At 32.5% G+C, this 14,356-nt stretch overlaps 1 protein-coding gene across 1 annotated transcript; it reads right to left on the bottom strand.

Moving 5' to 3' along the window:
- Positions 1-2,791: 2,791 nt before the first annotated feature.
- On the bottom strand, positions 2,792-10,845 carry LOC127708410 (perlucin-like protein). Its single transcript, XM_052213283.1, has 6 exons — positions 10,781-10,845; positions 9,889-9,911; positions 7,539-7,618; positions 6,463-6,550; positions 5,530-5,746; positions 2,792-2,819 (listed from the first exon to the last, which is right to left on the bottom strand). Exons 1-6 carry the CDS (start codon positions 10,843-10,845, stop codon positions 2,792-2,794), a joined length of 501 nt encoding a protein of 166 aa, XP_052069243.1.
- Positions 10,846-14,356: the final 3,511 nt, after the last annotated feature.

The following is a 14,356-nucleotide window of genomic DNA, read 5'->3' as shown; positions in this document are numbered from 1 at the left end:
AGTTGATAAATCATATAGTCCGTTAGATAAGGGATTAGGTTTATAAACAGATAAATAGGGTCATATTGTAAAAGTCTTATTCCATAGGAAAATAAATGCCTTGATTCAGTAGTTACGAGCATAACGCTTTGTTTAAAATCAATTGCTTAAAGAATTCTGGGTCGTTTTAGACATTCTGAACAATGGTAACTTCATTGTTGTTATATGTGTAAGAATTGCCATGATCTTAAGACAGTTTGTTCAATGATTATATTGGATTTTTTTTTTAAATAATTGAATAAATGGCGAATAGCAGTCAGCAGAAGTTACCTTTTCACCCCCATAATATCAGTTTTGTATTGGTTATTAAGTAAATAATTGTACCATTCGTTATCGCCAAGTTAGGCTAAAAACACGAGATTTGAAATGAAGATGAACAATAATTGAATAAAAAGATAAATAATTGAAATTATATAAGCAGCAAACAATCCTGCAATCCACTAACCGATGCTTCAATCCATGATTCCACCTGCCGACTGAACAAATAGCATAGCATTTGTTTTCAAATTGTGTCCATCCATTCATTCAACCTAGAGAAGAAGAAAACAAATCAATCGACAAATTTGATGATACTTATGTTACAGCAGTTATTGTTATGGCGTAAAGCATACAAAATCCACAACCAACATATATAAATAAGCAACTTTATGTACGACAACTCCTTTTAGTTTCATTCATTCATAGTTCTTCTCTTAATTTAGTGACAAATGCCACATTAGACGTCATAACATGTCAAAATTTCCATGTCTACCTAAATGGTCTATTATACATTATTTTTAATATTTTAATGAGTCAGTGATTACACCAATATTTTAATATATATATAACGTGTAACTGTATTTTTTGTATCCTGCACAAACTGCATCGCTTGTCTCGTGTTTACCTCGAGTTCTAGAGATTGTGATTCGACCCATGGCTTGAGAAAACCAAGGAATTGAAAATTGGTACATGTATTTGCTGCTTCTCCGCTATGTTTAAATTGAAATTTTGGGTCCTCAATGCTCTTCAACTTTGTACTTGTTTGGCTGTATAACTTTTTTGATCTGAGCGTCACTGATGAGTCTTATGTAGACGAAACGCGCGTCTGGCGCATTAAATTATAATCCTGGTACCTTTGATAACTATAAGTATCGGAGTCACAACAAATTGTTTATATAGTTGACATGTCTTCCTGAGGAATGTAACCTTTTGAATACGTAAAAAGGCACATCTAAGCGTATCCATTAGAACAAAGCAGAGTTGATAATTATGTAAAACATAACATGTTTTGACTGGACGTCATGTTGCTCATGGTTAGTATGAAATCGCTGATGAGTCTCATTGGCAATGTCACAGCCGTTCAAAAGATGACGGAGAAGACAGTTAGAACATATCCCTAGTAACGTTATATGTTATACCTATATTCCTTAACGATCAACCAAAAAGTATGTAAAATATCAAGTATGTCAGTCATTTGTGCACTTAATTTCATCAGGTTTCCACTAAAATTAATTAATATGAAGATCGCTGACTAAAACAGTTCGAAATACAAAAACGGAAGAGATATGTATGAGGGCGTAAGGGACTATTTGTTACAGACATTTTCATGTTTTCTAAAGAATATTTTGAATTATACCTGGTTACCATTTTTATACAAAAAAAGGTCGGTCTTTCAATTTTTCCATTTCTCCACAATGATTCTTGTAATAAAAACATTTAGTTCGTGTACGTTAACTTATACTTTAAACAGGAGTTGGAGGGACATTTGAAAGAAATCTGTAGGAATTATTTTGAGGTCAACACACAGTCAACAATATACAAGTGTTGATGCAATACATCAAGCTCTACGGCTTAGCGAGTCTTCTAAAGTTATCATGACACTGAACGGAAATTATTCTAAAAACTGTTTGTGCAAGTTTCAAATGTAATCACTTTCTGATTAAGGCGTATGAAGCAATGTGTTCCTCAATAAAAGTCCTACGTATATACTTGCCTCATGACATTCTCATCCTTCTCTCAGAAATAAGGGTGCTGTAATCCTCTATTTTGACCAATTGTTAAATAATGGAATTAGATTTATTTCCCTTTGAGTATACGAATTTGGTAAATGTTTCAAACTAATAACTTGTAATATATAAGTGTACGACTAGCCGTAATATACATTTGACGTGTTGTTTTCATTTTTAACATCACTGGGTCGATACCTCTGCTGGTGGACTATCAGTCCACGAGGGTATCATCAGCTTAGTCGTCTACTTCGGTACTGACATGATTTATAACAAACCTTTCTAAAATTGTTCGTTTATAAATTTTGAAATTATAAAGAAACTAAGGTTTCAACTCCCTCAGATAAAGTTGGCCTTAGATGAATTTGGCTATGTTTAGGTCCTTTTTAGTTATATAGCTCTTCAACTGTTTCGATTTTCTTCATCCTTGGCTTTCAAAACTTCCGCTTTGAGCGTTCCTGATGAATGTATTGCTTGCATCCAAAACCTTATTAACCAATTCTTCTTTGAAACAACATACTTTTTTGTCATCTTCGGATGTAGTTATAACGGTTTTGAATATGCTGTGATCAGCAATGTCTTTAATTATTGCCACCAGTCTGCAGAATTTGTGTCGATAACGGAAGTGTTTTGGGCCTCTTAAAATAGTGAATTTATCTTTAGTAAAAGTAAGATATTAAATTGAGAGATAAAAAAAAACAATGAATACTGCGAAAGTACAGACATAGTTTGATTTATATATCTGCTTTTTCATATTACAGCAGTGTTCAACCAACAATCTGTGACTCTGTAGACCTATAAAAAGAAAAAAAATCTTCATTTAGGTATGCTCATTCAATTTGATAACTTGATTAGTCGTAGACTGCAGCAGTATTGTCAATGAAAGTACATTAAAGTTGTGTGCTTGATATCATAGATTTGAAAAAATTAGTAACGTGATTAAAATTTGGTTTGGAAATGCAGAACTTATGTGTCGCATTATATATATATGTTCCGGACCATATGAGTATATGAACCGTACGTGTATGGTCATGACCATATGAGTATATACTCGTTTGGTTATTAACGGGCCGGACCATATGAGTATTTAGACCATATAGATATTTTTCGAATAAATTCAAACTTCCAAAACAGACATAGCTCGTTCTCTGAACTAAAATCGGCAAAATTTATTAACTGAAATCCTTTATCTTTGTTACATATTGTCTGAATCTTGGTATATTTGTTGTCTTGCCTTCGCTATCTAGTCAATTTTAAGCACCTTTATCCTGTCGACAGTTTCTTCGGTACTTGAAATCACAGGTGTTTGGGGCATGGACAATTTTTTTCTTTTTCCCTTCGCGTTTAGATTAGATTTTCTTTGATTTCTTCTAATTTCCACTTATTTTCATTTAACTGATGTGTTCGTACTCGTATTCATACGATCTAACAATAACTGTGGTTTCTATATAAAATATGAAAACAACACGTTATAAATTTCTTGCGACCGAGCGCTTTTCTGGATTTACCTTCATCAGGAACGCTCAAAGCCGAATATTTGAAAGCAAAGGATGTATAAGGACCGAAAACGTTGATAAGAATAGAGGTCTGCACGTATAAATTACTGTAATTGTAAATCGTATAAAGAGGAGCATGAACAAAGTTTAAAATAACTAAAAATAATTTGAAATGTTTAAGAAATTTTAATTTACAAAAAACAAATTGAAACACCAAAATAGAGAAAAAGGAGGCTTGAATGCTCCAATTGGTAATGAGTAAAACAGTTGATTTCTTGCTTTTAAAACAGTCCATTTAGTTATTTTCGGATTCGACATATTGTGTTTCGTAAAGAAAAATTAATAATGATCATGCAAAATTTTTTACTTGTGACTAAATTTTATCTTATTTCATTCATCACGTTACAATAATTACCAAATTATTTTCTAATTTAAAATTTCATTTTTAGAAACTCTAAATTGATGACACCTTGAAGAGTTATCATATGCCTTAATCAATTACTGTTCAACGTTCATCGTATTAATTACCCGGACCATACGCGTATGGTCCAAATATTCATATGGTCCGGAACATATATATATATATATATAACGCTTTACTTCAATACTTCTGATATATGATGAAGAAACAAAAAAACAACCCATTTTTGTTTCTCAAAAATTACGTTTTTTAAATATAAAAAACACGCTACAATATGTATGGATGATTTTGTGGAAATTGCCAATCAAGGATGTAGAGACAATTAAATTTCATCAATAATTTTAGATTGCTTATTCAGAATTAAAATCAATCAGAAGATAGTAATCAGGAAAAGGGCCAATCATATCTTGAATTAAAAGAAGAGTGGCGGAAGATACCAAACGACGAAAAGACAACAATGTACATAACACAACACAGAAAACAAAAGACTGAGCAACACAAATCCCATCAAAAAACGAGGTTGATCTCAAGTGCTACGCTGCGGAAGGGTAATCAGATCCTGCTCCATATGTGACACCCGTCGTTTTACTCCTATAAAATATGTTGACAAGTTTTATTAATTGATTAGGTATCTTATTTGGGGATCTCATATTTGTTGAAGAGAGGACGGGATTGTGGTTGCGACAATTTAAACATATTCTTCGTCATCTGTAAAACATTTTTTTTACAACGGTCAACCAACTCGTTATGGTGTTCGTAAAATTTTCGAAGGAGTGACTTCAACCTCACCACTTGAAACCTTTGGTTTAATAGCTTCCTTGTTAGTAGTTATCCTCTGTTAATGAAAGCATGGTAGTAAATGCAAGCTCTGGAATATCGTTTTAACTGGGTGATATTTACTCTCGGACGCATGAAATTAATAACGTGTTGTTTACATTTTTGACTCCATATGCAGGCACTGAAATAATCTCTTTTGTCGTAAAGTTTAGTTCTTAACCGACCGTTATTGTCAATTTCTAGATGGAAGTCAAGATATGAGGCAGACTTAACTGTATCTATTGTATCCTGTATTTCAAGTTCATCATAGTCAACAAACGTTGAATCGTCTAGTGAGAGGACATTATCTGTATAGCGGATTGAGAATATAAAGGATAATGCGAATTTATTTTAATCTTCCTCTGGAGCGCCAATATAAAGTCTGCCTCCTATGAACAAAGTTACAAGTCTTTGACATCAGCGTTTTGACATTTCTTAGGGAATACTTTTTTAAACGGGTTGACAATTTTGGATATTCACCTTTTCTACAGGTCATCCATGTTTATCAGTTAGTAGAAAATGAAAGGATATGGAGCAAATGCACATGGGACAAAATCGCACACAACACACAGAAAACATAGAAAACTGCCAATGAATAGGGCCTTCCCTCCCGTTCCCCATCTTGACAGCCGACGCAGGGTCCTCAACAACGAACGAACCATATCAAACGTAGAATGGAGTCTTAATTTATTTTGCTGTGTGGAAATAAAAAACCTCCACGCTTTGTTTGAATTCTTTTTGACAATTAGTTTTCTTTTTTAAAGAACCATACTCAATATCTGTCTCACAAATAAACGGATATCTGGTAAGACAGTTCTCATCTGCCCAGTATCCATGGAAAGAAGCCCACAATGCCACACAGTTTTGGGAAGTATGTCCATTAGGTTGTCCCGGTTGAAAATTATTAACTGTAATCGGTGTTTGTCCGGTTGAGTATATCCATCTGTCTTCAACGATTACGTCTGATATGCCAATCCAAAAATTTCCTCCTGCAAAGATGTATTTTGATATTTTCTAAAACTACTTTTAACTAATTTTACCTGGATCCTCCAATTTTTATGTAACAAAAAAGTTCACATGCACAGAATTATATATTTATGAAAATAAAAACAATAGAAAGTGAATCAATAGACAAGCACATAAATGAGCCTCTTTCAATAAAAAAAACCCTTCGTTAGAATAAACTGGTTGGCATGATGGGATTTTTTTATATTGGAATCGTGGCTAATTGCAAATTGAAAATTAAAGAAATTAAACAATGGACTTAAGATACCGGGATTAGACAGCATACTATTTTCTATCATCTATATGGTTGAATTTTGCGTCAGTAAAAAGACTGTTATCATGAACAAGTACTTTCAATATCTTTCTATCAGAAATTAAAATAACAAAGGCATTGTAAGAAAATAATACCAGATGACAAAGTTTAACATATAATGTATTAGTATATAAAATAAAGTGCCTAGAAAATCAACCTATCAATATAACAGTGGATCTGATTCCTTACTTCCTCCCCAACCCCGGCTGAAACCTGTGTTTTTCTTTAAACTTCTATGGCAACAACATCTAGCATTGCGCAGACGCCTTATTCTTTATATATATATACTATAATCTTATTTGTTCATTCAATAATAATTATATCATGCAGGCATTCATCGAAGATGGGATACATTATTTGTTGAGTGTAATCTTAGAAAATACATACCAATATGCTGGCTGTGACTTATTAAATAATGTGATTCCTCTGAAGTCAATGGCTCAGCTAGTTTTGAATCAAACACACGACAAAAGGACTGAAAAAAATCGATATAATTGATTTAAGGAATGCACAAGGTGCTAGGGGCCGTCTTACACTTCTGCTTTCTGTTCCTTTGCTTTTTGTGTGTTTTTTCTGTGCATGTACTGATTTTGTGTCACGGATGGATACCCCATATCCTTAGTTTTTCTATTACATATAACTTTTGGCGTATTCTTGGTCTCCTACAGAGTGAAATTCTTATTAAAACTGAAGAACCTATAGGGAGAAAGCTCGTGTACTCTATGCCTCCCCTAAGCATGTGTACAGCTTAGAGTCATGTACTAGCTTTTTTTTTCTCTTTACTGTTAGGTTTGATTTTTTTCTGTTAAAATTTCAGACAGTAATATTGTCTTATAATAAAATGAAATATCTTTATTCCTGTGGTAGATACTATAATGTCATTCAATTTGTAGTTTGGTCTGTTTGGATTCTTAAATCTAAACAACAATAGGGATCCCCTCCTTATATTCTTCATATATTCAAGTTTGGTTCTTTTCACCTGCGAGATCCTGGAATATCGTTAGAAATGAACATGAATCATGTTTTCATGGAGTAGGGTGCCCGTTAGGTGTTGAGTATCATGTATTGTCAACTGGATTTTAAACTTTTTTCATTTATTTCATTTCACATTGGATAGGACTCTTCTAGTCTCTTCTGTAAATATCAACTCCCTCACGTACAAAGTGAAAGTACACGTTATTTTTGGTGATTATTTTAATTATTGAAAATGTAACAAACTTCTTGTAGACGTACAAATCACTTTCATACATTGAATGAAGAGTAAAAAATCGGAGATCGTTACAAATATTACAGACGATAAAAATTCTAATTAATTCTGAATTATCCAAATTCTAGTTGGCTGCTTTTTATATGAAATAATGTGTTTAATTTCAACCCACTTTAAGGATATACTTTATTCAAAAAGTTTTGGATTACTAAATACAAAAATAATTGGGAAATCTGGTCAGAACAGTACTACTTACAATTGCGTCAATCCATGATTCAGCTTGTCGACTAAAGAAGTAACACTTATTTCCAAATTGTGTCCATCCATCTTTACAGCCTAAATAAAAGAAATAATGAAAACGTTTAAGACTGTAAGATGTTTTAAATTTCGCTAATAAAGCTTAAATGACCGATTGAGATTTATCACTAAATTTGTACTTAATATGTACTACAAGACAAGTGCCACATTATGGAGCAGGATATGCTTATTTTTCTTTGTGAACCTAAGATAACTCCTTGTTTTGGTGGGTTTCGTGTTGCTCATTCTTTCGTTTTCTATATGATGTCCTTTGGACGACTGGTTTGTCTTTTGGTCCTTTTTCGTGTTTTGCTATGCTTTTGTTTGCTTATGCTTGTAGTCCACTGAACTAGATTAAAAGGGGATGGTTTTGAACTTTGCCTCACCACATATGCGTGTGGCTGTCCAATTTCAGAAACGACGCCAATAGTTGTCGTATGTCATATCTTAATGGGTTTTATGTTTGTTATATGGAGAATTCAGTATTGACCGCAGTTGTCGATGATACCATATACCATATATACCGTATTAGGTCACTAGTACACTGTGTAACGAATTTATTTTTACCGACTATCTTAACATGTGGCATTTAGACTAGTGGCCTATCAAAGGGATCAAGTCTTTAATATAAATAACCTAATTCCATTGTTCTACACAAAAACAAATGCCATCAATAACAATGTGTTAGCTTTTAATGTGTTTTCTGTATTTATTTCAATCGTTCATCATCAATTTCTTCATCTGTTGTCCGGGTGAAACGTTTCAGATTTTTCATCCACGCCGTGTTGTTTTTATAAAGGGACGTAACATCACTGCTAACCGTATATTAAAACAAACCACGCCTACTAACCCCATATCAAATATACAGGGTCTCAACGCGGTCGCTTTTAACTAATGATATTCCTAGAAATGTATAGGAGGTAAGATAATAAGATTTCTTTGAACTTAAGTACGGTGACCTATAGATGCTAACTTCTACTTGATTTGGTAAATGATGGAGGGTTGGCAATCATAACTCATGTTCTTAATTTTATATTTGGAACCTGTTTAAGATTGAATCTTATTTCTATTAAAAGATTATCATTCAGGGTTAAAACTCACAGAAACTTTTATTCGCGTTATGACATATGATAAAGGACTTGGCTGTTTTGGACTGTTTTATATTCAAGATGTTTCTTTTGGAATCAATTTTGATATATGAATATCATTTATCTATGTTGTGTCATCTGTACTATTATTTGTCTGTTTGTCTTTTTATTTTTGGCCATGGCGTTGTCAGTTTGTTTTCGATCTATGAGTTTGACTGTCCCTCTGGTATCTTTCGTCCCTCTTTTATCATATTTGATAAATATTTTGTTCGATTTTTATTTCTTTAACCAATTTCAACCATGTGTACTTCTGTGAAAAGCATACAAATTGTCATAACGACGACAACAAAACAGATATGATATACAACTCTTTGATTTGTGTACAAATAATCTGAAATACAAAAAAGTTCTAGGTTGCAAAAAGCATGAAAAGATGTGATCACAAACTACATAGAAATTTGAAACAGCCGCCTGAAATCTTCAAACTTTGTTCAATTTCGTGATAGATAGTGATAATATGCCCATCTCTAATATTTGAACAATCTACGCGTCAAAAACACAACAAGAAAAACATTTCACGTGCGAATAAGTTGGGATCATAAATCAATTAAATCTCAATGGGAACAAATAAGGGAAACAAAATTTGGGGATACTTTATACATAAAGAATTGAGGAGAACTAGAGCAGCCAAAACTAAAAATTCATCTCACTAAGGGATTTGCATCATTTAAGTTAATTTCATTGCAATGAAATCTTCATGTACCAAAAATGACATGGCCAATGATAAAATGTGATTATATATAAATTATTTTTCATTATCCTTTATTATTACATTGGTTGCAATGAATTACATTGATTTCCCAGTGAAATAAGAACCGATAATTTCACATGTGAAATAAACGTCGATAACGTCAGATCAAAACAAATTGTGAATGCGTAGAAAAAGACAACACTGATAATTAACTCATGCGGTACGCGCATTCGTGAATTAATATGTTGTTTGGTCACTCGTTGAATATTTTTCTCTGTTTGAATTCTTCGATTAGTTATTCTATAATTATTTGTTTATTATTTAATCTATGCATAAGCATCGTCTAGGAACCCTAAATAGAAAACAAAATATATGAGAATTATTGAACCATATTTTTCCTTCAATTGATCAATTAATCATATTTTAAAACAACTGGGTTGATGCCGATGATGCAGAAGACGTTTCGTTACCTCCAACACAGTTATCAGCACTTCTGTGAAGACATGAAATAGCACTGCTTTTCAATTAAACATGATGAAGGGACTTGTTAAGTGTTGACAAGTCAAAAGTTTTAATAAATGTATTCAGAAAATACTATAACAAGACGATTTATTTAGAGTCTTGTTTACACTGGAAAAGACTGCGTCACTACTCTTTTTTGAGCCCGATTTAACTTATTCTGAAGACAATCAGTTTAGAAAAAGGTTTATGGTACACAACTGTACTACATTGAGTAATTCAGTGTGCCGATACAGTTGCTATCTCTTGAAATCATAGCATGTATACTTGATCTTTAGTTAAGTTTATTTTTGATTAATTGCTTTATTTCGTGGTAATACAACGGTTTAAATGAATAGACATGTTTGTGATTTACAACATGTCACATGCTAAATGCGGTGTTTTACAATCAAAATAACAATTCTTTATTTTGTACTGCTGACAAACATTTTGCTTTCCATCACCATCATAATTTGTTTTTAATTATAGCTGGATTGCAAAGACATAAAATGGTTGTCGATAATAACAACAAAAATTACAGAATTGAATTTAATAATGAAGTTTTATTAAGAAACTGAAAAACGTATTTGATTTTTTACTTTAAGTCCTCCATCTGACAAAATTATTTAAAACAAATTGCAAACAACTGCTAAACTTCACATGAACATTACTTGTATTTTAATGTATTATACAGGAAAAATGAATAACAAAAACACACAGAGACACACTTTCAAAGGGTAAGATTTTGAGCTGATTGTTGTCTATCTAGAAACAGTATTCTACCGATGTTCAAATCTCATAAATCGATTAGAAAGATACATGCCGAAGAAAAAAAACAATATCTGATGAAACATGAACTCTAACAGGAGCGAGAGACTGGGTGTTTCCACAGGGTTAGCGTCTCCTGTTTTACATGTACCAACCGCCATGCGAATCCACACTCAGTCAAAATGTCACAATCGGAATAGGAAACTATCGGTAAAATTACAAATAAGACGACTTTTCTGGCATTTAAAGATCTAAATTCGTGAAAACATGTTGCTAGAGAGTTCGTGATGATGACCGTAAAGCTAAAAGTAGTGTCGATTTCTGTAATTCTTCCTCATTACTCTGTTAGAGCAAATGAAGTCTATACAGTGTCCACATGTACGAGCGCAACATATCAATTGAGATATGTAACCGCCATACGATGGGACAGAAGTCATGTTGTGGCTTAGAAAGGGGAAGATGAGAATGTGCTCTTGAAGGTTTTGTCTTCCTGCGGACTGTTACCTTATGAACATGTGCAAAAATCAGATTAGTGTCCTGGTCTAGTACAAAACATAATTCATATTCATACCACAATAATATGATATGTAACTTATAAGTTTCATGATGTAAATCAAAACGTGTTTAAGGCAACTTACAATTGATAGAGAAGATACAACAAAGAAAGATCCCAAAATTAATGAAACCCATAACACAATTACAAACAACTGATAAGATATTGGGTCAGCCCGTCAATGACGATAATTATTGTAAGACGAGGGTTCAAATATGTACGATGGTCCGTTCATTGTTATCACTTATAATGTCTTAAATACTTGTTTTATCATTATTATCAAAAAAATGCTTTTATTAACAATTATTTTAATGCATCTACTCATTTAGGTTTTTGTTTTTTTTTTATCACTTGAAAGGTGTGTGTGGACTCATCAAACAAATACATCTTAATCATTTTACATTCCGATTAGTTTAAAAATCACCCGGATACAACGGAACTGAGTACTTTTGATCATTTGAATTTTACTTGTATATGTACATGTAGATCAACACAATGTCTTCTCTTTATATAAGTTTCAGGCAATCACATGAAATATTTGCCTCTAAACGTAAAGCAAACAACAAGCAATCAATTAATTGAAGAATATACTCAGATAGTGCAAAATTAAAAACGGTTTCTTCCAATAGAATGCAAAAATAAAAAATAATTACCATTTTACCATATTTAACTGTGGTTTCAACTTTTTGACCTACCTTAAGTAAGTCCTAGTATAATCCCATTCGATAAATGTGTGTCATTTTCCCTAAGAAAAATAAAAGATATGAGGTATACTCCAATAAGACAGCAATCATTCAACACAGATCTGGTCTTCCAAACCAAAAAGGATCGTCTACTAACAGGGAAAAATGATTGGTTTATGTTTAAAATCTCGAAAAAAAATATAAAGATGTTTCCTAATAAGAAATCAGTTTCGGAGCACTATTTAAGCTAATCGTCATCGGGAAGGTTAGCTACGAGATATAAAACAAATTAAAATTTTTTGGGTCGATCATTAATGAAAGAGAAATGGTGAAATAATAATTCGCTTTTAGTAGTCAGTTTGGTTCAATGTTGTCAAAATAAGCTAAGAAACATCGCTGCTGAATTATTCACTTCTGAATAATTCGACCTCATTGAATCCGTATTCATGTGACCTTCAATTTAACCTCTTAGCTAGAGATGGGTTACGCATGAACTAGGCGTGTTTAGTTATTAAAAGGAGAATGTCAACATTGAAGTGAAACAAGGGTAAACCATTTGATTGAATGATTCGATCCACAAAAACGCATTCTTATACAGGTAAAAACGATGATTAACGTATATTGTTAACCTATATTATAAATCAAACAGACCTAGAAAAATCCAATTGCACGAGTTCGCTATCTATCTATATCTATATTTATATCGGGTTATATCACCGTCGGCAGTCTTCGGATGTCACCTCGATAGTTAGATGGTGTCTAGACTAAAATACACACGAAATGCTGACACATATTATCGAGCCCATGCAGTGTAAATTGTTTATTTTAGACTTTTTATAATTTTGATATACGTTTTAGTGTGTTATAAATCAAATATGAGAATTTGAGTCTAATCGGTGAACATGAATTTGACAGCTAATGTCCCTTTAAAAGCTAAAAGTGGTATACTAATAAATAATTAGTTAATCCTCTTCCAAGGTTTCGTAAAATTGCCATGATTTTTAATTCTATGCCAATTAATATACCTTCAATATAAACAACACAGGTTTAAGGTGTTAAAATAACATATTTTAATATCACTAAACTTTTTCAACCAACAGATATAGATGGCCATATTTAGATTCAGCACAGTGTTTTCGTTTTGGTAATTTTCAATTGGCAACTGCAATGATCCCATCGCTACTGATAAGTTTTATATGGATGAAACCCGCGTTTAGCGTACATTATTATAAGGCTGGTATCTTAGATGAGGTTTTTTTATAGGCTGGATAATTTTTGAAGATTTTACGGCTAATGAGTCGGTGCCACTGCTGGCAGACGTTCGTCCCCGAGCCAAGTAGTCAGAGTTCTGATGTGACAGAAAATATCATTCATTTGGTCGTTCACTGTTAATTCACTGCTCATAAAACGTAACTCACTTCAAATACTTAATTTTCTACGCACTGGAATAAATTACCTTTCAGCCAGATTTGGCAAATCTTTTTCGGAATTTTTGGTATTTTATGTTCAATTTCATTTTTGCTATGACCTGGAACGGTTAAACTGTTAAACTGGATAATAGTCTAAGATATGACCTTGCAATTGTTTTTATCGAAGCGCCACCATTGCCTCCTAAGTAGACGAAACGCATGTCTGGTATACTAAATTATAAGTTAAGGATCTTAGTTGAATTTTGACATCCACATGTTCATTTCAAATTGGTCGTTTCAGTATGAAATCCATTTACTAAAGACTGCTGCTCATATTCTATTTTTAGGTCTATATTCATCTAGGTCAAGTGTGTCAATCTAACATGTTTATAGCGTCACATTTACATCATTTATTATATTTAAGACAGAAATACCCCGTTTTATTTATTTATGAATAGATCAACCCATATGTTATCTCATCGAGATCAGAAACATCTGAACATCTTAAGTAGAATTGTCAGGTATATTCTTGCAGTAAATTCAGTACTGTTCATAGATTTTGCTTGCAGTCAATCCACTGCAGTTTTGTCACTTTTCAAGAAGATGTAGCATGTATGGTTAATCAAAGTTAGGTTATTGCAACTTATGCTCTGAAAATAAACTGAACAAAACTTAGTTGACTGCAAACAAAATATCTGAACATACTTATTCAGTTTGATGCATTAAACATGTCTTAATTTGTATTGAAAAACTATTCATGACTGAATAAATTCTTGGTCAGTCTAGTTTAGATTAAAATTGCAGTTTCACCTAAATCTATTTTGCTCTCTTATGCATATATGTCTTTTGACTTGAAGCAAAGCCCTTTGTGTGTGGCATAGTTGTTGCTAATTTCATCGAATTACTACATTGTAGCAGAATCACAAAACAATAAAAAAAAAATAGATTTTGTTAGTGAATGTCCTAGATCTTTAATGTAGAGATTCAATTTTCCAAAAAAAGAAAAAAAAAAAAGAAAAAAAAAAAA

The sequence above is a fragment of the Mytilus californianus genome, unplaced genomic scaffold (genome assembly GCF_021869535.1).
Source record: "Mytilus californianus isolate M0D057914Y unplaced genomic scaffold, xbMytCali1.0.p SCAF_7, whole genome shotgun sequence".
NCBI lineage: Eukaryota > Metazoa > Mollusca > Bivalvia > Mytilida > Mytilidae > Mytilus > Mytilus californianus.
The sequence above is the reverse complement of the archived record's forward strand: the minus strand, read 5'-3'. Positions and strand labels throughout refer to the sequence as shown.